General features: G+C 40.0%; 1 protein-coding gene across 2 annotated transcripts in view; it reads left to right on the top strand.

Annotated features, from left to right (window-relative positions):
• The first annotated feature begins 316 nt into the window (after positions 1-316).
• The window catches only part of RPS6KA6 (ribosomal protein S6 kinase A6), a 160,794-nt gene continuing 137,426 nt past the window's right edge, over positions 317-23,684 (top strand). The window contains exon 1 of one of the 2 annotated variants that reach the window (XM_003412704.4): positions 317-450. In XM_003412704.4, coding sequence (XP_003412752.2) covers positions 364-450 — 87 coding nt within the window. In that variant the 5' untranslated portion in view covers positions 317-363. Of the gene's footprint in view, positions 451-1,985; positions 2,221-23,684 lie in introns of those variants that run through there. The other variant, XM_023551418.2, reaches the window with a different exon arrangement.

Raw genomic sequence — 23,684 nt, 5'->3', positions numbered from 1 at the left:
CGCCGCACAGGTAACGCCGCTGCTGCCGCCATATTGACAGAGCGGCGAGCGGGGAGGGGGCCTGAGGAAGCGGGGTGGGGGAGTCACCGCCAAGCGGCAGTCGCGGCGGCGGCAGTGGTGAGCACGAGCCTATCGACAGCTCTCGGAGAGGCAGGACAGAGTTGTCTTCTCTATGGAGAGCAGCAGTCTGTGGCGGCGGGGGCCCCCCGCTCCCAGTTTCTGAGGGACCCCGCGGCGAGGGCAGCGGTCGCCGAAGGCCGGGCCAAGGGTCACAGCGGCGGCGGCTGCGGGCAAGCTCAATAGACAGGATGCGCGGCCGCGACGGCGGTCGGCAGCTCCTGCTCGAGTGCTCCTGAAGGGGCGATGCTACGGTTCGCTCCTCGGGACGAGCCCTGGGACCAAGAAATGGAGGTGTTTGGCGGCGGCAGCCCCGGTGCGAGCAACAGCGAGGTTAGTGTGGTGGCGGAGATGGGCTGGAGTCACTTCTTTACTCAGTACCCTGGCCGGGGACCGATGGAGAAGGGGCGTGGGGCTGGGAAGCGGGCTGTCAGGGCAAGCCCCCTTCAGGCTGCCGGGCGGCAGAGAACACGCTGCCTAGGCTGCGCCTTCGCTAGGGAATGGGCGGGGACGAGACGGCTGACTCGGGCGTGGGTACTGAGTGCTCCTCGGACTTGGCCTGGGCGGAGCGCCTGCTTCGCGGTCCAGGCTGGAGTTACTGTGATTTAAGTTTCTTCACTCTCCGACCTCGAGTGGGACTGAGGGACTCACCAGGTGCGGCGCCCTACTCTGTACGTCCTTCTTTCTCCGCTACGGCCGGATTGCTCCTCTGAAATACTTTGGGGAACAGCTGCTGACTCCAGCTCGCTGTTGAATCCCAAGCGTTTTACAAATCCAGCGCAAAAACACACCAAGGTGACAAAATAACTCTGAGACATTTGCACATAGGAAGGAGTGCTCCCTGATAACTTAGCTTTCTCATGTCACTGTAGCTTTTTGCTTTTTTTTTTGACTTTGGTTTCTTTATACATTCCGGTGAGGTTGCGCTGGCCTCCTCTCTGGACCTTTTAGTTCTACCACCCCCTTCCTCCCGCCCCTTTTTCCTTTCCCAGTCGCTGTCCTTACCCGGTTGGTTCGTGAAAAAAGACGGAGAAGTATACCCCAGTCCCTTAGAAGAGCAATCTTTGGAAAGACTTAGCAAGGTTCATCCAAAATGTTTTGGTTCGCTTCTCTTTTCGCTTGCTCTTCATACTTCTGAAAACTGTTCTGGTTGGGTTTTGGTCAGCTGGACAGTGAGAACTTAAGTGTACACAGGTACTTTTTCCTTGTTGCTCTTGCTGTTATTATAAAAGCGGGCGGCGTTTAAACACAAATAACATTTCTTTTGTGATAGAAAGCCAGATACACTTCTGATAACTAATCAGTTGACAACATGCTACTCCAGTAGAGGCCACCATACACCTCTTTAAAATAGTTGTTGAATGCCAGATTGTTTCACAGTAGCATGTTTTGAGGTAAGACGCACAATCTTCGACAGCTCAAGGAGCAACTTTATCTTCAAGAACTTGCTTCATCTTTAAAAACACACTTTGGACTATCATGTGTTTACTTTGTCTCTCTTTCTTTCTCGTTGGTATAATTTCCAACTAAACTGCGTTTAAGATTACATTCTAGAATAACATTTAAGAAGAAATGTAGTGGAAATAAGTTGGCAGGTAGCTTAAAGTTGAGCCCTCTGTACTTCGTGGAAATGTTTTATTTATTAGTGAACTAAACAGTTCAGAAATATGTTTTAACATTCTGTATTTCTAAGAACAAGATAAATGGGGAGGAGCTAATTCTCTTTGGAAAATGGGCACACTTTCCTAGTTGTAGGGATTCTCTAGCAAAACTATTCAAGAAGACAGGAATTTTGTTTTATTTATGTATATAATTTATTGATTTATAATCACAGACATTTAGTTTATAAAAATAGTTAAATGCTTTGATATAAGGATGGAATGGGGGTAGGAAGCCTTTTGCATGCCTACTATTTTATTCATTTTTGTTAACTTGTGAGTTTAGTGTGTTTTTAATTGTAATTACTACATGAATTTTTTATTGTTCGAAGTATGTTTTTGATATTGTAGAGATTTAACAATGGATCTCTCTACTTCAGCAATTTGGAAAAATACTCCAGTGGAAATTGTTAATCCCTATGAAGTGAAAGGAAAGATGAATATGGTGTTTTTGCCTTCTTCGTCTAAAACATTTATTGTTAGTTAGATTTAACCCTGCAAATGACTGAAATATATTCTAGGCGAAAACTAAATGCTGCATATGAACAGATCTAGTTAGTAATTAAAGCTTATTTTCTTTTTAAGGGTATTTTGCTAAGAAGGAAATAATTTTACTTCCCAGAATTTATTTTTATTTTGGTTACATGTTTGTTACTGCTGGCTTTAGAAGTGATAACCTTTGAGTAGAAGCAATGATGATAGTTTTTAGAACTAAGGGTGTTTTCATTGTAGTATACATTTTTAAAAAGGTGTTAGAATCCTTAAAGAAAATAGAAGAATCTGTTAACTTTAAAGGCGAAGGAAATAATTTCTGTCACTTTCTTTGTGTGTGTCGAATCTTCATAAGATTAAAGGTTATAAAGGTCATAGACACTACCATATATTTGAAGTCTTTTTCAGTACATTTTACCTGTTTTGTTTGCATGGGCAGTTGTTAACTGTTGAATAAAAATTTAGAAGTCTGTAAATTGGTTTGAGATACTTAACATGTTTTCTCATAGGAAAAAAGTTATTAAGGGTAGTTACATTTTCAGACCAGTATAAAAAAAAAAAAAAAAAGTATACAATACCAAAAAAAAAAAAAAAAAGAGAACCAAACCCGTTGCTGTTAGTTGACTCCAACTCATAGCGACCCTATAGGACAGAGTAGAAGGTGCCCCATAGGGTTTCCGAGGTGCGGCTGGTTGAATTTGAACTGCCAACCTTTTGGTTAGCAGCCGAGGTCCTAACCACTGCGCCACTAGGTCCACAATAGAGAGGTATAATAATGAAAATCTAACTACTGTTTATAAAATTGTCCTATGGGAAAACTTTCCCAAGATTTCAACAAAGATCTAGATTGGTTCCAGTGTGAGGTAGAGAATGGGCCTGAAAAAGGGAGACATGGGCTCTGTTGGCTCCTGGGAAGAGGATTTTTGGAATAGGAGAAATAGGATAAATAGGAGGCTTTGGTGGTGAGAGCTCTTGCAGGGACTGTCTCAATTAGGTCTGTTGGGAACAGGGACTTCAAAGGGCATCACTTCTCAGGCAGCCACAATTTTAGCTCTTGCCTGAATTCTGTCAGGATCAGGAAAGAGGTGTTACTTGAGGAGGTGGGGTAGATATTGACCACTCCTGTGCATGGGTCACAAAGAATTGCCTGTTTTAGTAAAATGAGCTTTTCATGAATTGATGCCATTTTTATTTATTTTCTTGATGAGGAAGTGCTTGTTTCCTTATGGAGGAGTTGATAATAAAGTTTTCAAATTGCATATTATATTAAAACATTGGTACTTTAATTTCATTTGTTATAACTGGCTAATGAGGTGTTTCATTGACATTTAATTTTGTTTTTCTACTCTGAACTTTTGTCATATTAGGAATTGGTTCAATTCATCAAGTGTTTTTTGAGTACAAGGCTATGCAGTACATAGTGCTGTAATGCGAAATGCATAAAGATACATTACCCTGAGTCCCACCTCACTTCTATGGGGGGAAGATACCTGTAGGCACATGCAGAAATTGTTATTACACGAGGCACAGGACCACCAACAATGGGATGGTGGTAGTGGAGGTTTAGAAAGGATGGCTCTGATAAGGCCTTGTGAAGGAGGTACAATATGAACAGGGGATTAGACAACGAGTAATATATTAACAGGCAGAGATGAAGGGAGCATATTTCAGATGGATGGGGGCAATATAAGCAAAGATGCGGTAGTATTCTGGGAGGAAAAAGGAATTTGATATTGTCAGGGCATATGATCTGGTGTGAGAGTATGAAATGAAGTGGAGAAGCTACCAAAGATACATTAGGCCCAGATTGTATGGGGATTTAAAATCCAGTTTAAGGGTTCAATTTCATATTGTGAATGGAAGCCATTGAAGGTTTTTGAGGACATGAGTGCATGATCAGATCTGTGTTTTGAAAAATAACTGATGGCAGCGTATTGGATGGATTCGGATGGGGAGAGACTGAAGATGAGGAAGGAGGCTATTGCGTTAGTTAGCGGAAATAGTAATGAGATTTTTGAAGTAGTACAGAAGGGAGAGAAAAGGACGTTGCAGAGATAGAATAGTTATAATTTGGCAACTGAGTAGATGTTGGGGAGTGAGAAAGAAGGATAAAAAACAGCTAACATTAGGAATGTTGTGGTAGAATTAATTTGGTTTAATAGATATGTAATGTGTGCTTAAGCAACATATCCCCACACATCTGTCAGTTTGTTGTACTGTGGGGCTTGCGTGTTGCTGTGATGCCGGAAGCTATGCCACTGGTATTCAGATACCAGCAGGGTCACCCATGGTGGACAGGTTTCAGCTGAGCTTCCAGACTAAGACAGACTAGGAAGAAGGACCTGGCAGTCTACTTCTGAAAAGAATTAGCCAGTGAAACCCTTATGAATAGCAGTGGAACAGTGTTTGATATAGTGCTGGAAGATGAGCCCCCCAGGTTGGAAGGAACTCAAAAGACACAGTGGCTGCAACAGTGGACTCAAGCATAACAACGATTGTGAGGATGGCACAGGACCAGGCAGTGTTTCATTCTGTTGTACATAGGGTCCCTATGAGTCAGAACCAACTTGACAGCACCTAACAACAACAACAGCCAAAATAAGGCTCTATGCTAGGCACTGAACTAACACAAAGATAAATAGGTCTTTGCAGGATAGGGAGATAGAAAGAACTTCCCTTCTCTTAATTTTTTTTTTATAATTTTTTATTGTGCTTTAAGTGAAAGTTTACAAATCAAGTCAGTCTCTCACACAAAAACCCATATACACCTTACTACACACTCCCAATTACTCTCCCCCTAATGAGACAACCCGCTCTCTCCCCCCACTCTCTCTTTTCGTGTCCATTTCACCAGCTTCTAACCCCCTCCACCCTCTCATCTCCCCTCCAGGCAGGAGATGCCACCATAGTCTCAAGTGTCCACCTGGTCCAAGAAGCTCGCTCCTCACCATCATCCCTCTCTAACCCATTGTCCAGTCCAATCCATGTCTGAAGAGTTGGCTTCGAAAATGGTTCCTGTCCTGGGCCAACAGAAGGTCTGGAGGCCATGACCAACGGGGTCCTTCCAGTCTCAGTCAGACCATCAAGTCTGGTCTTATGAGGATTTGGGGTCTTCATCCCACTGCTCTCCTCCTCCCTCAGGGGTTCTCTGTTGTGTTCCCTGTCAGGGCAGTCATTGGTTGTAGCCAGGCACCATGTAGTTCTTCTGGTATCAGGATGATGTAGTCTCTGGTTCATGTGGCCCTTTCTGTCTCTTGGGCTTTTAATTGCGTGTGTCCGTGGTGTTCTTCATTCTCCTTTGATCCAGGTGGTTTGAGAGCAATTGATGCATCTTAGATGGCTGTTTGCTAGCGTTTAAGACCCAGATGCCACTCTTCAAAGTGGGATGCAGAATGTTTTCTTAATAGATTTTATTATGTCAATGGACTTAGATGTCCCCTGAAACCATGGTCCCCAGACCCCTGCCCCTGCTACGCTGGCCTTTGAAGCATTCTTCTCTAATGTTTTGAGTAAGAGCAAACCACTCTAAAGATCTCTGGTCATGCTTGTCTTGCCTAAAATCTTTACTATCGAAGATGAATATACTTATTATTAGATAAAAGGTTTTTCATGCTTTTTAATGGGTCTTAGGCCTGTAATTCCTGTTTCTCCCATATTCATCTTAAATAGCGGCAGCCTATGGATACAGAGGGCCGCTCTGAATATAGTGACCAGTGCTCCATTCAGAACATGGAAAAGAGAACAGGGACATCTGTATTTTTTGTGTTTTCATCAGGTTTATTAGGAATAGAAAAGTCAGGAGGTGTCAGAAGGGCCCTGGCCCCTCTTCCATGGGGTGCCTTCTCAGTTCCTCCAAGTCTGTCTTCCTTTAAACCAGTCAGGTGTGGAGATATTCAGGTCAGTTCTTTCAGGGCAGGGCCTCTATATTTCCCTACTTTGATTAGTTCCATAGTAACACCTAACAATGTTGCCGTTGCTTTCTTGTGGCCATTTTGTTGTTTTAATACCATCCCTATCATAGTTTCTCTCATCTATAATTTTGAGGAAGAAATACAGGAATTTTTTTCCTTCTTATAATTTTTGTTTTGGTGGGTGCTATCATTGTCTTTGTCTTAGCAGCAGATCTGAAGATTTGCTAAGCAGTTGGAATCTGGAGGTAAGGCTTTTAGCACTTTGTCATATTTTGCTATACGTTTATTCATTTATGTTATCCCAAGGATTATTTACTGTTCTTGCTGATTTTTTTTTCTTGTATATTTTGTTTTTAGGTGGGAAAGTAGTTGAATGGGAGAGAGATTTAGAGCTAACATTCATCTGGCTTTTGCAGATAATAGAGATGTTTTTTGAATTGCCCCAGAGGCATTCTCTGTAACTGATTTTACTGCTGGATTTCAACCCATGTCTGCTGTATCTATACATTTTAGTAGGTCTTGCTCTGTGTGCTTGTGTGTATATGTGTTTTACTGTTAAGCTTTGCTTCACTTCACAAAGTATATGAAATACAATCTAATAATAAACTATTTTGATAATCAAAATAAAGCAAAACAAGTTAAAGTAGAAGGTATATGGAAAGGATGGAGGATGGGGGTATAGGGTGAAATAGAACACAGGTAAGCAGGGTCTAAGGGTCTACTACACATTTAAAATATAGTTGAATTATACATTGAGCTTTGAGTTTCCTCTGGGTAGGTAGTTCTTAACTTTGGCTGTATATTAGAATTACCTAGGAGCTTTAAAAATTACCCATGTCAGTGCCCCAGTCTCAGAGATTCAGATTTAATTGATCTGGAGGGGGCCTAGGCATCATTCCTGAGGTGATTGTGATAAAGAGTAAAGAGCCACAGCTCTATGCTAAAATAAATAGAGAATACTCATATAGTTCTCAGTATGCAACAAGGAAAAAAAAAAAGAGAGAAAGAAATCAATTCCTAAGCTAGCAGTTAACCCTAAGGGAAATTTTCTGTGAAGCATAGTGTTTTTCTTTGTGTTTTATTCTGTTGTTCCTTTTTTTTTTTTTTAATTGTGCTTTAGGTAAACGTTTACAGAGCAAATTAGTTTCCCATTCGATAGTTTGTACCTAATGTGTTTCATGACCTTAATTTCATTCCCCACAATGTGTTAGCACTCTCCCCATTTCTGCCCTGGTTTCCTCATTTTCTTTTGTCCTGTTTACCTACCCCTTACTGCCTTCTTATAATTGATTGTTCTGAGGAGTAGGTTACTCTCCTATGTTATTGTTTATCTTATGTGATTGTTCATGTGGTTGATAGTTCTTTGGACTAATTGCTGACTTGAATCCTTATCTCCTGCACTCCCCCTTACTCCAAACAGAAAGATACCAGTAGTCGTATCTTAGATGGCCACTTGCAATCTACTCACCAAACGCTATTCACCAAAGTAGGATGCAAAACATTGACTTTATATACTATGTTGTGCCAGTTGATGTCCCCCAAATATGGTTCTTTGTTTTCTAGCCTTGGAATTCATCCAGTGAGATGTTTGGTTATGTCTAGGAGGTTTCTCTGACTTTACCCCCAGTATTCTCAATATGAGCCACGCCTACAATCATGTGTGTAGAAACATCTACCATCAAACCTATATTTACTGGTGGGTGTGTTCCTTTACATACTCCCACACCTTTTTGCGTATCTATTTACCTATTTATCCATTGGTAAATTATTGTTAATACTGTTGCTATAGGATTGTCTAAGCTCTAGTAGTTACTGTAGTTGCTCTTTATTCTTACATTCCTCTTAGTGTTCTCTCTTGCCTTGATCATGTTGTACTGACTTCCCCCATATAATGTATGGTTTTTCCCTTCACCAGTATTAACTGTCTTCTTTCTAATTGGTAATTTTCCCTCCGTTCCTCTCCTGTCCCTGGTAACCATCAAAGAATGTTTTTTTCCTTTTTTACCTGTGTGTAAACTTGTTGCTGTTATTTTATAGTAGTGGTCTCACACAGTATTTGCCCTTTTGTGATTGACTTATTTCACTTAACATAATGTCCTCCAAATTCATCCATGTTATGAGATGTTTCAAGGATTCGTCATTATTTATTGTTGCGTAGTGTTCTATTGTGTGTGTGTACCACAGTTTGTTAATCCATTCATCTGTTGATGGGCGCTTAGGTTGTTTCCATCTTTTTACTATTATGAATAGTTCTGCAATGAACATGGGTGTGCATATGTTTATTTGTGCCATGGCTTTTATTTCCTTAGGGTGTATACCCAGGAGTGGGATTGCTGGATCGTATGGTATTTCTATTTCTAGGTTTTTCAGGACACACCATACCATTTTCTTTAAAGTTGTACCATTTTACATTCCCACCAACAGTGTATGAGTTCCAGTCACCCTGCAGCCTCTCCAGCATTTGTTATTCTTTCTTTTTGACTAGTGCCAGTAATGTTGGTGTGAGATGGTATCTCATTGTAGTTTTGATTTGCATCTCCCTAATAGCTAATGATCATGGGCATTTCTTTATATGTTTGTTAGCCACCTGAATGTCTTCTGTGGTAAAGTGTTCATTCCTTCGCCCATTTCTTAATTGGATTGTTTGTTTTTTTATTGTTGAAATGTTGAAGTTTTCTATAAATTTTTAAGATTAGTCCCATGTTGGATATGTCGTAGCCAAATTTTTTTTCCCAGTCTGTAGGTTCTTTTTTTGACTCTTCTGGGGAATTCTTTTGTTGAACATATAAGTGTTTAATTTTCAGGAGGTCCCATGTATCTAGTTCATCTTGTGCTGTGTGTGTGTTTTTAGTTATGTTTGGTACTCTATTTGTGCCATATATTAGGGCTCCTAGTGTTGGCCTTATTTTTTCATCCATGATCTTTATAGTTCTATATTTCAGTCTTTGATCCAGTTTGAGTTAGTTTTTATGTATGGTGTGAGGAATGGGTCCTGTTTTTTTTTTAATTTTTTGTAGATAGACATCCAGTTTTGCCAGCATCATTTACTGAAGAGACTGTCTTTTCCTCATTTAATGGACTTTAGGCCATTGCTGAAGATAAGTTGACCATAGGTGGATGGGTTTATGTCTGGGTTCTCAATTCTGTTCCCTTGGTCTTTGTGTCTGTTGTTATTGTACAGTACCAGGCTGTTTTGACTACGGTAGCTGTATAGTATGTTCTGAGATCAGGTAATGTGAGGCATCCTACTTTATTCTTCAATCTTGCTTTTCTTATCCGGGGCTTCTTTATTTTCCAAATAAAGTTGATTAGTTTTTCCATCTTGGTAAAGAATGTTGCTTCAATTTGGATTGGGATTGCATTGTATCTGTAGATCACTTTGGGTAGTATGAACACTTTCACAATGTTGAGTCTACCTATCCATAAGCATGGTATGCTTTTGCATTTATGTAGGTTTCTTTTGGTTTCTTGCAGTACTGTTTTGTAGTTTTCTTTGTATAGGCCTTTGTAATCCTTGGTTAAATTTATTCCAAAGTGTTTTTATCTTACGGGGGCTATTGTAAATGGTACTGTTTTCCTGATTTCCTTTTTGACGTTCTCTTTGTTGTTGTGTAAGAATTCAACTGATTTTTTGTATGTTGATCTTGTATCCTGCTACTTTGCTGAATCCCTCTATTAGTTCCAGAAGCTTTCTTGTGGAGTCTTTGAGATTTTCTATACATAGGATCATATGTCTGTGAATAGGGATAGTTCTACTGTTCCTTAACCAATTTGTATGCCCTTTGTTTCTTTTTCTTGCTTTATTGATCTAGCTAGGACTTCCAGTACAGTGTTGGATAAGAGGGGTAATGAAGGGTATCCTTATCTGGTTTCCGTTCTCAGGTAGGATGTTTTTAGCCTCTCTCCATTGAGAATAATTTGGCTGTTTGTTTTGTATAAATGCCCTTTATTGTGTTGAGCAATTTGCCTTCTGTTCCTATTTTGCTGAGAGTTTTTAACAGGAATGGGTGTTGGACTTCAACAAATGCTTTTTTTTTTTTGCATCAATTGAGATGATCATGTGATTCTTTCCTTCTGTTTTATTTATGTTGTGGTTTATGTTGATTTATTTTCTAATGTTGAACTTGGTATGAATCCCACTTGGTCATGATGTATTATTTTTTTGCTATGTTATTGAATTCTATTGGTGAGAACTTTGTTGAGAATTTTTGTGTCTGTGTTCACGAGGGGTATTGGTCTGTGATTTTCTTTTATTGTTGGCGTTTTGCCTGGCTTTGGTATCAGGGTTATGTTAGCTTCATAGAATGATTTTGGGAGTATTTCTTCCTTTTCTATGCTCTGAAATAGTTTGAGTAGTATTGATGTGCACTGTTCTCTGAATGTTCTCTTGAGTTCTCCAGTGTAGCTGTCTGGGCCAGGCCTTTTTTTTTTTTGGTTGCTGTTGGGAGTTTTTTTTTTTTTCTTTTTTATTACCTTTGCAATCTCTTTTGTTATGGATCTGTTTGGATTTCCTATCTCAGTTTGTGTTAGTTTAGGTAGGTTGTGTGTTTCTAGAAATTTTTCCATTTCCTCTAGGTTTTCCAATTTGTTAGAGTACACTCTTTCACAGTATTCTGTTTTAATCCTTTTTATTTCTGTTGGTTCCATCATAATGTAACTTTTCTCATTTCTTATTTGGGTTATTTCCTTCTTCTCTAGGTTTTCTTTTGTCAATTTGGCCAGTGATTTGTTGATTTTGCTGATCCTTTCAAAGAACCAACTTCTAGCCTTGTTAATTCTTTCTATTGTTTTTCTGTTCCTATTTCATTTTTTTCTGCTGTAATTTTTATTATTTCCTTTCTTTTAGTGACTGTGGGCTTCTTTTGCTGCTGTCTTTTTATTTGAGTTGTAGAGTTAATGTTTTGATTTTGCCCTTCTTTTTTGATGTATGCGTATATTCGTATAAATTATCCTCTGAGCACTGCCTTTGCTGCTGTGTCCCAAAGGTTTTGTTAAGACATGTTTTCATTCTCATTTGATTCTAGGAATTTTTTTTTTTTCGTCTTTGATTTCTTCTGTTACCCATTGGTTTTTAGGTAAGGTGTTACTTTCCCTGTATTTGATTTTTGTCTTTGCTCTTCCTATTAATTGATTTCATTTATTTTAGCACTGTAGTCAGAGAAAATACTTTGTATTATATCAATGTTTTAGTTTTTAATCGAGGCTTGCTTTGTGGCCTAAAATGTGGTCTATTCTGAAGAATGATCCATGTGCATTGGAAAAGAATGTATACTTTGCTGTTGTTAAATAGAGTGTTCTGTATATGTCTGTGAGGTCAAGTTGGTTGATTGTGGCAGTTAGGTCTTCTGTGCTTTTGTTGAGTTTCTTTCTAGCTGTTTTGTTCTTTACTGAAAGTGGTGTGATTGTCTATTTCTCTTTTCAATATAGTTAGAGTTTGTTTTCTGTATTTTGATGCCCTTTCATTGGGTGCATATGTATTTATTATGGTTATGTCCTCTTTGTGGATTAATCCTTTATCATTATATAATGTCCTTCCTTATCTTTTATGGTGGATTTTGCCTTAAAGTCTGTTTTATCAGAGATTAATACTGCCACTCCTCTTTTTGGTTATTGTTTGCTTGATATATATATTTTTTCTATCCTTTCGTTTTAAATATACTTGTTATGTCTAAGGAAACCCTGGTGGTGTAGTGGTTAAATGTTACGGCTGCTACTTTTTGTCCTGCATTGTTGATGATGTTTTGTATACTGCTTATGGCATGTATTAGGGCTCCTAACATTGTCCCTATTTTTTCTTCCATGATCTTAATTGTTTTAGATTTTATATTTAGGTCTTTGATTCATTTTGAGCTCGTTTTTGTGCATGGAGTGAGGTATGGGTCTTGTTTCATTTTTTTGCAAATGGATATCCAGTTATGCCAGCACCATTTGTTAAAAAGACTGTCTTTTCCCCATTTAACTGTTTTGGGGCCTTTGTGAAATATCAACTGCTCATATGCGGATGGATTTGTGTGTGGATTCTCAATTCTGTTCCATTGGTCTATGAATCTGTTGTTGTACCAGTACCAGGCTGTTTTGGCTACTGTGGTGGTATAATACATTCTAAAATCAGGTAGAGTAAGGCCTCCCACTTTGTTCCTCTTTTTCAGGAATGCTTTACTTATCCGGGGTCCCTTTCCCTTCCATACGAAGTTGGTGATTTGTTACTCCATCTCATTAAAGAATGTCGTTGGAATTTGGATTGGAATTGCATTAAATCTATAGATCACTTTTGGTAGAATAGACATTTTTATACTGTTAAATCTTCCTATCCATGAGCAAAGTATGTTTTTCCACTTACGTAGGTCTCTTTTGGTTTCTTGCAGAAGTGTATTGTAGTTTTCTTTGTATAAGTCTTTTACATCTCTGGTGGGATTTGTTCCTAAATATTTTATCTTCTTGGGGGCTATTGTAAATGGTATTGATTTGGTGATTCCGCCTTCGATGTTCTTCTTGTTGATGTAGAGGAATCCAACTGATTTTTGTATGTTTATCTTGTATCCTGATACTCTGATTAGTTTCAGTAGTTTTCTTGAGGATTCCTTGGGGTTTTCTGTGTATAAGATCAGGTCGTCTTCAAATAGAGATAATTTTACTTACTCCTTGACAATCTGAATGTCCTTTATTTCTTTACCTAGCCTAATTGCTCTGGGTAGGGCCTCCAGCACAATGTTGAATAAGAGCGATGATAAAGGGCATCCTTGTCTGGTTCCTGATCTCAAGTGGAATGCTTTGAGGCTCTCTCCATTTAGGATGATGTCGGCTGTTGGCTTTGTACCCTTTATTATGTGGAGGAATTTTCCTTCTGTTCCTATTTTGTTGAGAGTTTTTATCATGAATGGGTGTTGAACTTTGTCAAATGCCTTTTCTGCATCAATTGATGAAATCATGTAATTTTTATCTTTTGTTTTATTTATGTGGTGGATTACATTAATTGTTTTTCTAATGTTGAACCATCCCTGCATACCTGGTATGAATCCCTCTTGGCCATGGTGAATTATTTTTTTGATACATTGTTGAATTCTATTGGCTAGAATTTTTTGATGATTTTTGCATGTAAGTTCACGAGGGATACCAAAACAAAACCAAACCCAGTGCCATCGAGTCGATTCCGACTCATAGCGACCCTATAGGACAGAGTAGAACTGCACCATAGTGTTTCCAAGGAGCGCCTGGCAGATTCGAACTGCCGACCCTTTGGTTAGCAGCCGTAGCACTTAACCACTACGTCACCAGGGTTTCCTCATGAGGGATATAGGTCTATAATTTTCTTTTTTTTTTTGTGGTATCTTTACCTGGTTTTGGTATTAGGGATATGCTGGCTTCATATAACGAGCATGGTAGAATTCCGTCCTTTACTATGCTCTGAAATACCTTTAGTAGTAGTGGTGTTAACTCTTCTCTGAAAGTTTGGTAGATCTCTGCTTGAAGCCCTCCTGGCCTCGGCTTTTGTTTGTTGGGAGTTTTTTGATTACCTTTTCAATCTCTATTTTTGTTATGGGTCTATTTAGATGTTCTACCTCTGTTTGTGTTAGTGTAGGTAGGTAGTATGTTTCTAGGAATTCATCCATTTCTTCCAGGTTTTCAAATTTCTTACAGTACAATTTTTCATAGTAATCTGATATGATTCTTTTAATTTCAGTTGGGTCTGTTGAAATATCATCCATCTCATTTCTTATTCAGGTTATTTGCTTCCTTTCCTGTTTTTCTTTTGTCAGGTTGGCCAGTGGTTTATCAATTTTGTTGATCTTTTCAAAGAACCAGCTTTTGGTCTTATTAAATCTTTCAGTTGTTTTTCTGTTTTGTTATTTAGTTCTGTTCTAATTTTGATTATTTGTTTTCTTCTGGTGCCTGAGGGTTTCTTTTGTTGCTCTCTTTCTGTTTGTTCAAGTTGTAGGGATAATTCTTTGATTTTGGCCCTTTCTTCTTTTTGGATGTGTGCATTTATTGATATAAATTGACCTCTGAGCACTGCTTTTGCTGTGTCCCAAAGATTCTGATAGGAAGTGTTTTCATTCTCATTGGATTCTCTGAATTTCTTTATTCCATCCTTATTGTCTTCTATAATCCAGTCTTTTTTGAGCAGGGTATTGTTTAGTTTCCGAGTGTTTGATTTCTTTCCCCTGCTTTGTCTGTTACTGATTTCCACTTTTATGGCCTTATGGTCAGAGAAGATGCTTTGTAGTATTTCAGTGTTTTGGATTCTGCTAAGGCTTGCTTTATGACCTAATATGTGGTCTATTCTAGAGAATGTTCAATGTGCTGTAGAAAAGAAAGTATACTTGGCTGCTCTTGGGTGGAGTGTTCTGTATATGTCTACGAGGTTAAGTTGGTTGATTGTGGCATTTAGATCTTCCGTGTCTTTATTGAGCTTCTTTCTGGATGTCCTGTCCTTCACCAAAAGAGGTGTGTTGAAGTCTTCTACTGTTATTGTGGAGTTGTCTATCTCACTTTTCAATGATGATTGTTTTATGTATCTTGCAGCCCTGTTATTGGGTGTCTCATTATTTAGTATGGTTATATCTTCTTGGTATATTGTCCCCTTAATCATTATATAGTTTTCTTCCTATGCTTTATGGTGGTTTTAATTTTAAAGTCTATTTTGACAGAAATTAATATTGCTATTCCTCTTTTTTGATTGTTTGTTTGATATATTTTTTCCATCCTTTGAGTTTTAGTTTGTGTCTCTAAGTCTAAGGTGTGTCTCTTGTATGCAGCATATAGACAGATCTTGTTTTTTTTAATCCATTCTGCCACTCTCTGTCTCTTTATTGGTGCATTTAGTCCATGTACATTCAACGTAGTTAGGGATAGGTATGAATTTAGTGCTATCGGTTTGACGTCTTCATTTGTGTTTTGTTGACAGTTTCTTTTTTCCACTTAATGTTACGTGCTGAGTAGATTATCTTTATTTATTGTCCTTTCCTCATATTCGTTGTTGTTTATTTTGTTTCTGCTGAGTCTCTTTTTCCCTTGTATTTTATTTTGATGAGTAGGATAGTTTATCTCCTTTGTGGCTACCTTATTATTTACCCCTATTTTTCTAAATTTAAACCTAACTTTTATTCCTTTGTATCGCCTTATCTTGCTCTCCATATAGAAGATCTGTGATTACATTCCTTAGTCCCTCTTTATTGTTTTAATGTTTTCTTCTTTCATATAACAACATCGCTGCTACCCTGTTTTGAGCTTTTATTTTTAATCTTGCTTTTTTTTTATTTCCCTGTCTGGGTTGACATCTGATTGTTATGTCCAGTGTTTTAGTCTTGGGTTGATACCTGATGTTATTGATTGTCTAACCAAAGAACTCCCTTTAGTATTTCTTTAGTTTAGGTTTGGGTTTTACAAATTCTCTAATCTTGTGTTTATCTGGAAGTGTCCTAATTTCACCTTCATATTTAACAGACAGTTTTGCTGGATATGATTCTTGGCAGGCAATTTTTTTCCTTCAATTTTTTTTAAAATAAGTTATCCTATTGCCTTCTTGCTTGCATGGTTTCTGCCGAGTAGTTGAACTTACTCTTATTGGCTCTCCTTTGCGGATGACTATTCGTTTTTCCCTAGCTGCTCTTTAAATTCTCTCTATATCTTTGGTTTTGACAAGTTTGATTATAATATGTCTTGGTGACTTTCTTTCAACATCTACCTTTTGTGGAGTTCAGTGAGCGTCTTGGATAGATATATTCTCATCTTTTACGATATCGGGAAAGTTTTCTGCCAGCAAATCTTCAACAATTCTCTCTGTATTTTCTGTTATCCCTCCCTGCTCTAGTACTCCAATAACTCGTAGGTTATTTCTCTTGATATAGTCCCACATGATTCTTGAGGTTTCTTAATTTTTTTTAATTTTTTATGTGATTTTTCTTCAAATGTTTTGGTGCTATGTGATTTACCTTCAAGTTCAGAAATTCTGGCTTCTACTTGCTCAATTCTGCTCCTCTGACTTTCTATTGAGTTGTCTAATTCTGTAATTTTATTGTTAATCTTCTGAATTTCTCATTGCTTTCTGTCTATGGATTTTTCCGGCTTATTATATTTTTCATTATGTTCCTGAATAATCTTTCTAATTTTTTCAGTTGCTTTATCTGTGTGTTCCGTGGCTTGTTCTGTGCATTGCCTGATTTCCTTGATGTCTTGAAGGGTTATGTATATTAATCTTTTGTATTCTGCCTCTGGTAATTCCAGGAATGCACTTTCATCTTGAAGATTCCCAGATTCTTTGTTTTGAGAGCTTGTTGAGGTGATCATGGTCTGTTTCTTAACTTGAATTGGTATTGACTGTTGTCTCCGAGCCATCTGTTCGTTATTTTATTAGTTTACGCTTGCTTACTGTGTCATATCTCCTTGCTTTGCTTTGTTTTGATATGCCCAAATTGGTTGCTTGAGTGAGCTAGCTTCATTATTTTTGCCTTTGGAGCTCTGACGTCGTGTCCCCAGATGGCTAGAGTTGTTACCTGGTATACCAGTCTAGGAGTCCATTCTCTTTTCTTGCATCAATTCACCTCAGGTTTCCAGGTAACTGATCATCAAGTGTGTGGTACAGGCTCTGTCCTACAGTCTTAAAAGGGCAGGGGTGATTGGTGTATATGCCGGTATCTGATTGTAGCAGGGGATCACACTCTGAACAAGGCAGGGAGCTGAGAACTGACCCCTGGGTGTCTCTGAGGAAAGTGCTTCCCTGTTCCCTAGAGCATGCAGGTGGGTGGGTTCTGCAGACGGACCATAGGCACCTAATGTTTTTGGTTGTAGGGACTGGGAGGTGCCAGTTATTCTTGGACCCCTATCGTGGGTGGCTGGGTGACCTGAGTGGAGCTACCAGTCCTTAGGCCCCTGATGTGGATAGGTGAGGACCCTCTTTAGTAGGCCATGCAGCGTCAAACATCAAACACCCACCTTTCCACCGCACGGCTGAAATGGTTGGACTCTGCCAACAAGGGCCTATTCTCCTGAAATAGCCCCACACAGGTCCATGCAGAAGGGAAAGGTGCTCAAAGTCTATGGGCGGTTTATGCCTGGACTGGAGCCGCTGCTATTGTGAGCTCCCCTGGTTAGTGGAGCTGGCAAATTATCTTTTCTCCCAATTGCAAATTTTTTCTTTCTCCAGAGCTGGGAGGATGGCTCTAGGCAGTCAACAGGGCCTATTTCAGGCCCAGGGAAATCAGCTGCTGAAGCCGGCTTGTGGGTGGGGGGCCGCGGTAAAATATACGCAAGTACTTAGCTTTTGCCGAGAGCACTGTTCTTCTCTGGTTCTGGAGGTGTCTGTAGGCCGTGTGGCTGGCTGCTTCTCCGTGAGGAAACTGCGACTGAACGCTAGTACCAGCCCACCGCTGCCGCTCTGGGAATAGTTCCTGAGGGCTCCCCACGATTCAGGTCTGGTAACTCCTCTCCACTTCTGAACCATCTCTTCCTCCCCCTGCCCCTCTGTTCATTTTCTAAGCTTTCTTTTGATGCTCAGGGCTCCTAGCTTGTGATAAATATTCTCGTTTCACTTGTTTTTTTGGGTGTTTGCTGTAAAGAGTGCTTGCTGGAAGCATCTCTCTATTCCGCCATCTTGGCTCCACCTCCCTTATTATAGGAATTTTTTGATTCCATCTTTGACTTCTTCTTTTACCCAATGGTTTCTAGGAAGGGAGTTATTCAGTTTCCATGTATTCAATTTTTTTGCCTTGCTCTTCCTATTATTAATTTCCACTTTTGTGGTGTTGTGATCAGAGAAGATGCTTTGCATTATCTCAATGCTTTGGATTTTGTTGAGGGTTGCCTTGTGGCCTAAGATGCAGTCTGTTCTGGAGAATGTTGCACGTGCATTGAAAAAAATGTATACTTTGCTGTTTTTGGGTGGAGTGTTTTATATGTGTCTGTGCTGTCAGGTTGGTTGATTATGGCCTTTAGGTCTTCTGCATCTTTGTTGAGTTTCTTTCTTGATATTCTGTCCTTTAACGAGAATGAAGTCTCCTACTAGTATTGTGGAAGTGTCACTTTCTCTTTTCAGTGCTGTTATAGTTTGTTTTATGTATTTTGGAGCACTGTCATTTGGTGCATAGATATGTATTATGGTTATGGCTACATGGTGGATTGTCCCTTTATTATATAATGTCCTTCCTTGTCTTTTTTGGTGGAGTTAGTTTTAAAGTCTCTCTTATCTGAGATTAGTATTACCACTCTTGCTTTTTTGGTTGTTGTTTGCTTGATTTTTTTTTTCCTTCCTTTGACTTTTAATATATTTGCGTCTTTGTTTCTAAGGTGTGTCTTTACACAGCATATTGATGGGTTATGTTTTCTTACCCATTCTGTCACTCTCCATATCCTTATGGGTGCATTTAAGCCATTTAAGTTCATCATGATTATTGTTAGGTGTGATTTTATTGTTGTAATTTTGTAGTGTCCTTTTTGTGGTGATGACGTTTTCTTTGTTCCTTTTACTCTTCTGTGCTTAATTTCTTCTGTTTGTTACTTTCATTTTTGTGAATTGTGTGTTTTTTGAGACTTTGTTTTTCTTCTTAGTTTTGATGGGTAGGTTTGTTAACTTTCTTTGTAGTTACCTTGAAATCTACCCCATCTTCGTAAGTTTAAACCAGTCTTTCATTACTTGATACCACCTTGACTTCCTCTCTGTTTGAAAGTTCTGTACCTACAGTGTTTATTCCCTCTTTTATTGTTCTGATGTTGTTATTTATAGATTGACCTCCCTGGCTCCCTGTTGTAAATCTTTTAGTTTTGTTTTATTCTCGGAAGTGCATTACCTAGGTTGGTATCTGGCTGATACTGTTCCTGTGTCCTAGATTCAGATTGCTGTCTGTTGTTGTTTCTGTAACCGAAACACTCCCTTTAGTAATTCTCATAAGTTTTGTTTGGTTTTTACATATTCCCTTAATTTCTATTTATCTGGAAATGTCCTAATTTCGCCATCATATTTGAGCATGAGTTTAGCAGGATATGTTATTTTTGGTTGGTCATTTTTTCCTTTCAAGGTTTTATATATGTCTTCCCATTGTTTACTTACCTGCATGGTTTCTGCCGAGCAATCAGAAAAATAAAAAAAAAAAAGGCCAATCAGAGCTTAGTCTTATTGTTTCCTATTTGGATGTGACTTTTTGTTTTCTTGGCACTGCTCTCAGGATTCTTTCTTTGTTTTTGGTTTTAGTGAATGTGCTTATGATAGGTCTTGGTGACTTTGTTTTGGGGTCTGTCCTGTATGGGGTTCATTGAGCTTCTTCATGGTCAGCTTTTCATCTTTTATGGTATTAGAGAAGTTTTTTGTCAGCAAATTTTCATTGATCTTCTCTGTGTTTTCTGTTTTCTTCCTCTGTTCTGGAACTCTGATCAAATGCAGATGTTTGCTTTTGATTATATCCCACATTGTTCTCAGGGCTTCTTCATTTTTCTTCATTCTTTTCTCTGATTTTTCCTCAAAGAAAGTGGTATCCCAGGTTTTGTCTTCAGTTTCACTGATCCTGTCTTCCAGTGTTTCAAATTTGCTCCTAAATCTTCTATTGCACTGTCCGTTTCTGAAATCTTGTTATTAGCTTTTGGATTTCTTATTGCTATTTTTGTATGATTTTTAGTTGTCTGTTTATTTTGACATTTTGTTTCTGTATTATTTTATAGAATTCTTCCATTGCTTTGTTTGTGTTTTCCCTGATTTTGTCTGTATTTTTCATGACATTGTCTATTTTTTTCTTATTGTGATCCATATTTTCCTTCATCTCTTGGAGGACCCTGAATGTTAGAGTTTTGAATTCCCTATTAGGTAATTCCAGTGTCTTGTCTTCTACAAGAAGGTTGTTTTGTGTTTAATTTCGTTGCTTTGTGGAAACCATCCTGTCCTGGGTTTTTTTTTTTTTTTTTTTTTAGATATTGTCTGCTGTCTTTGGGACATTCAGGAATTATTTTCTTCACTTATTTATTGTAGTTTTTTTAATCCTGCTTTTTATGTCTGGGCAGGCAGGCTGATGTTATTTGTTGCTTGCTTGTCTGTGGGCACGATATTTCTCACCACCTGTCTAGGAGAGGAGGGCCAGTCACTCAGCTATGGTGCAGTAGGGCAGGTCCAGCAGGGGGGACATGAGCGGGAGTGTCATTTGCGGCATGTACCGTGTCCAACAGTAGGGCCAGGGGGCAGTTCAGAGTGGGATCCAGTGGTCCGCGCCTGTACCATTTGGTGGTGTGACGCTCTGCGCACAATCCAAATAGGCATGAGTGAAGGGAGAGGATGTCATATGTGGAGCTAATTTGGTGAGAGAAAAAGAGAGAGAAACAAGCCAAAACAAACGAACAACCAAAAAAATGAAGGATGTCTAGCCAAGTGGTGTAGCCTCGCCTGTTGAGAATGTTCGTGGGTGGTGTACAGGACTAGGTAGGGTGGAGAAAGGGAAGATAAGAGAGAAAAGAGAGAGAAGAAATAAAAAAAGAAAAACAACAACAAAAAAAAAACGAAAACAACAACAAAAAATATGGTGCTTGGGGAGCCGTCTTTTGGGGGCAGGGTGGAATTGGAGTGGCAGCGAGCTGATGTCTGTCTTTCTGAACAGTGCGGCATGGCTCATGAAGAAAGGGCAGAGGCAGTGCAAATGGGAGGGAGTGTAGATGGGAGGGAGAAGGGGAAAGATAAAGAAAAATAAAAATGCAGTGATGGAGCCAGCCTTTGGAGGTGGCACAGACCTGAGGAGGCCATGTTCCAGAGGCTCTCTAGCTGAGTGGTACAGCACATCCTGCAAAGAAGGGAGGGAGCGGCACTCGGGGCCAGGTGGATGGGAGAAAGGAAAGGAAGGGAGAGAAGAGAAACAACAACAAAAAGAAAAGCCAAAACAAACAAAAAAAGTGTGCTGAAGGAGCCAGCCAGTAGGAGTGGCATGGGCTTGGGTAGGCCATGTGCTAGTGGCTTTCTAGCCAAGTGGTGTAGCACAGCCAGTCAAGGTGGGGTGAGGATGGCACATGCAGCTAGGCGGGCTGGAGAAACGAAAGGAAAAAAAGAGAGAGAAGAAACTGAAAAAAAAATGCTTAGGGAGCTTGCCAGTGGAGTGTCACAGACCCAGGGAGGCCGCATGTCAATGGCTGTCTAGCTGAGTGATGTGGCACAGCTTGTCAAGAAGGGGCACTAATGGCATTCGGCACTTGGTGGACTGGAGAAAGGAAAGGGAGGGAGATAAGAAACTGAAGGGAAAAAAATGGCACTCGGAGCCTACTGGTGGGATGGCACGGACGTGGGGGAAGCCTTTTGCGATGGCGCTCTATCAGAGTAGTTTGGCACAGCCTGTCAGGAAGAGGTGGAGATGGCAAACACAGCTAGGTGGGTGGAAAAATGGAGGAAGAGAAAAGAAACCAAAAAAGAAATGGCACTGAGGGATCCTGCTGGTGGGGTGGTGCAGACCTGGGGAAGCCATGTGCTGGTAGCTCTCTAGCTGGATAGTGTAGTACAGCCTGTCAATAAGGGGCAGAAATGGCACCACCTGGCTAGGTGGGCAGGAGAAAGGAGAGGAGGGAAGGTGAGAGAGATAAGAAACAGAAGAAAAAATAAATAAAATAAAAAATGGTACTGAGGGACCCTGTTGATGGGGTGGCACGGACCTGGGGAAGCCGTGTGCTGGTGGCTCTATAGCCAAGTGGTGTGGCACAGCCTGTCAAGAAGGAGTGGAGACGGCACACATGGCTATGTGGGCAGGAGAAAGGAAAGGAAGGGAGAGAGAGATAAGAAATGGAAAAAAAATTGGCACTGAGGGCACATGCTGGTGGCGTTGTGGGGACCTGGAGAAGCCCTGTGCCAGTGGCTCTCTAGCCAGACGATGTGGTGCAGCCCATTGAAGGGTGGAGATGGCTCATGTGGTTAGGTAGGTGGGAGAAAGGAAAGGAAGGGAGAGGGATAAGAAACTGAAAAAGAAATGGCACTGAGGGAGCCTGCTGGTGGGGTGGCATGGACCCAGGAATCTGTGTGCCAGTGGCTCTCTAGCCGAGTGGTATGGCATGGCCTGTCAGGAAGGGGCACATGGTGCTAGCTGGGCAGGAGAAGGGAAAGGAGGGAAGTGAGAGAGAGAAGAAACAAACAAACAAAAAGCCCCCAAAACAACAAAAATGGCACTGAAGGAGCCAACCATTGGGGGCAGGGTGAATCTGAGTGGCAAGTTGCTGACGTCTCTTTGGCTGAGCGACTGTGACCTGTTGTGAAAGCTGCAGAGGCCATGTACAGGGAAGAAGGGTAGGGGTTGGGAAAGTGTGTATCCCTGGTTACCAGGTGCTCTGTCTCCTGTTGGTAGCTCCATGAAGTTGCCTTCCCGAACTCCCTGTCCGCTGATTTTGGTGGCTGAAGTCCAAGATGGTAAGTCTGTGCCGTGTTAGCTGGTAGGGGACACCCCCTCGGTGAGCACTCCTCATTCTCTGTTCCGTGTTTCTTATTCCATTCGGTGCTTGATTGAGTACTTCATCCCTTCGTTTAACGCTTAGGGTTCCAGGATTAAGGTTTGTATCTGTTTTACTTAGTTTTTCGGGTCTTTGCTCTAGAGGAACAGCATGGTGCTTCTGTTTGTAGCGCCATGTTGGCTCTGCCCTCCACTTACAAGCTTTTAAGACACCAGGCACTCCTTAATGAACTAGCAGGTGGAACAGAAGCACTAAACATTTTAATTTGGCCAATTAACTGGGATGCCCCATGAAACTATGACCCTAAACCTCCAAACCAAGGAACCAAATCCCGTGAGGTTTTTGGTTGTACATAAACAACCTCAGCAGCTACTCTCTCTCTTTTTTTTTTAATGTAGGTATATCTATCATAAAACTTTTGCCAATTCAACTTTTTACAGGTGTACAATTTGTTGACAGCAGTTACAGTATTCTGCTGTGCAACCCTATCCTTAACGTGATATTTCCATCACCATTAATCCCTCCCTTTTTACTTCCTTCTCTGTCCTGCCCCTGGTAACCACTAATAAACTTTCTTCTCTATACATTTGCTGTTTATTTTTTTATATAAAACCTGTTGCCATGAAGTTGATTCCAAGTCATAGCAACCCTATAGGACAGAGTAGAACTGCCCCATAGGGTTTCCAAGGAAGGGCCGGTGGATTTGAACTGCCAACCTTTTTGTTAGCAGCCATCTTTTTATATACGTGAGGTTATGCAATATATATTTTTTTGTGATTGACTTATTTTGCTCAGCATGTTTTCTAGTTCTATACATACTGTAGCATGTATAAGACTTCATTTCTTCTGCTGGCTGAGTAGTATTCTATTGTATGTGTGTACCACATTTTTTTTTATCCATTCATCTGTTGATGGTTATTTAGGTTGTTTCCACCTTTTGGCTATTGTGAGTAGTACTGCAATGAACATTGGTGTACAGTTTCTGTTTGAGTCTCTGGTTTCAAGTCTCTAGGAGTGAATTGCTGGAACAAATGGTAGCTCCATTTTTAATATTTTGAGCAACTGCCACACTGTTTTCCACAACAGCTGTACAGTTTTGCATTCCCGCCAGCAA

This window comes from Loxodonta africana, chromosome X (assembly GCF_030014295.1).
Source record: "Loxodonta africana isolate mLoxAfr1 chromosome X, mLoxAfr1.hap2, whole genome shotgun sequence".
In the NCBI taxonomy this organism is placed as follows: Eukaryota; Metazoa; Chordata; class Mammalia; order Proboscidea; family Elephantidae; genus Loxodonta; species Loxodonta africana.
This window is presented reverse-complemented; position numbering and strand designations above follow the sequence as displayed.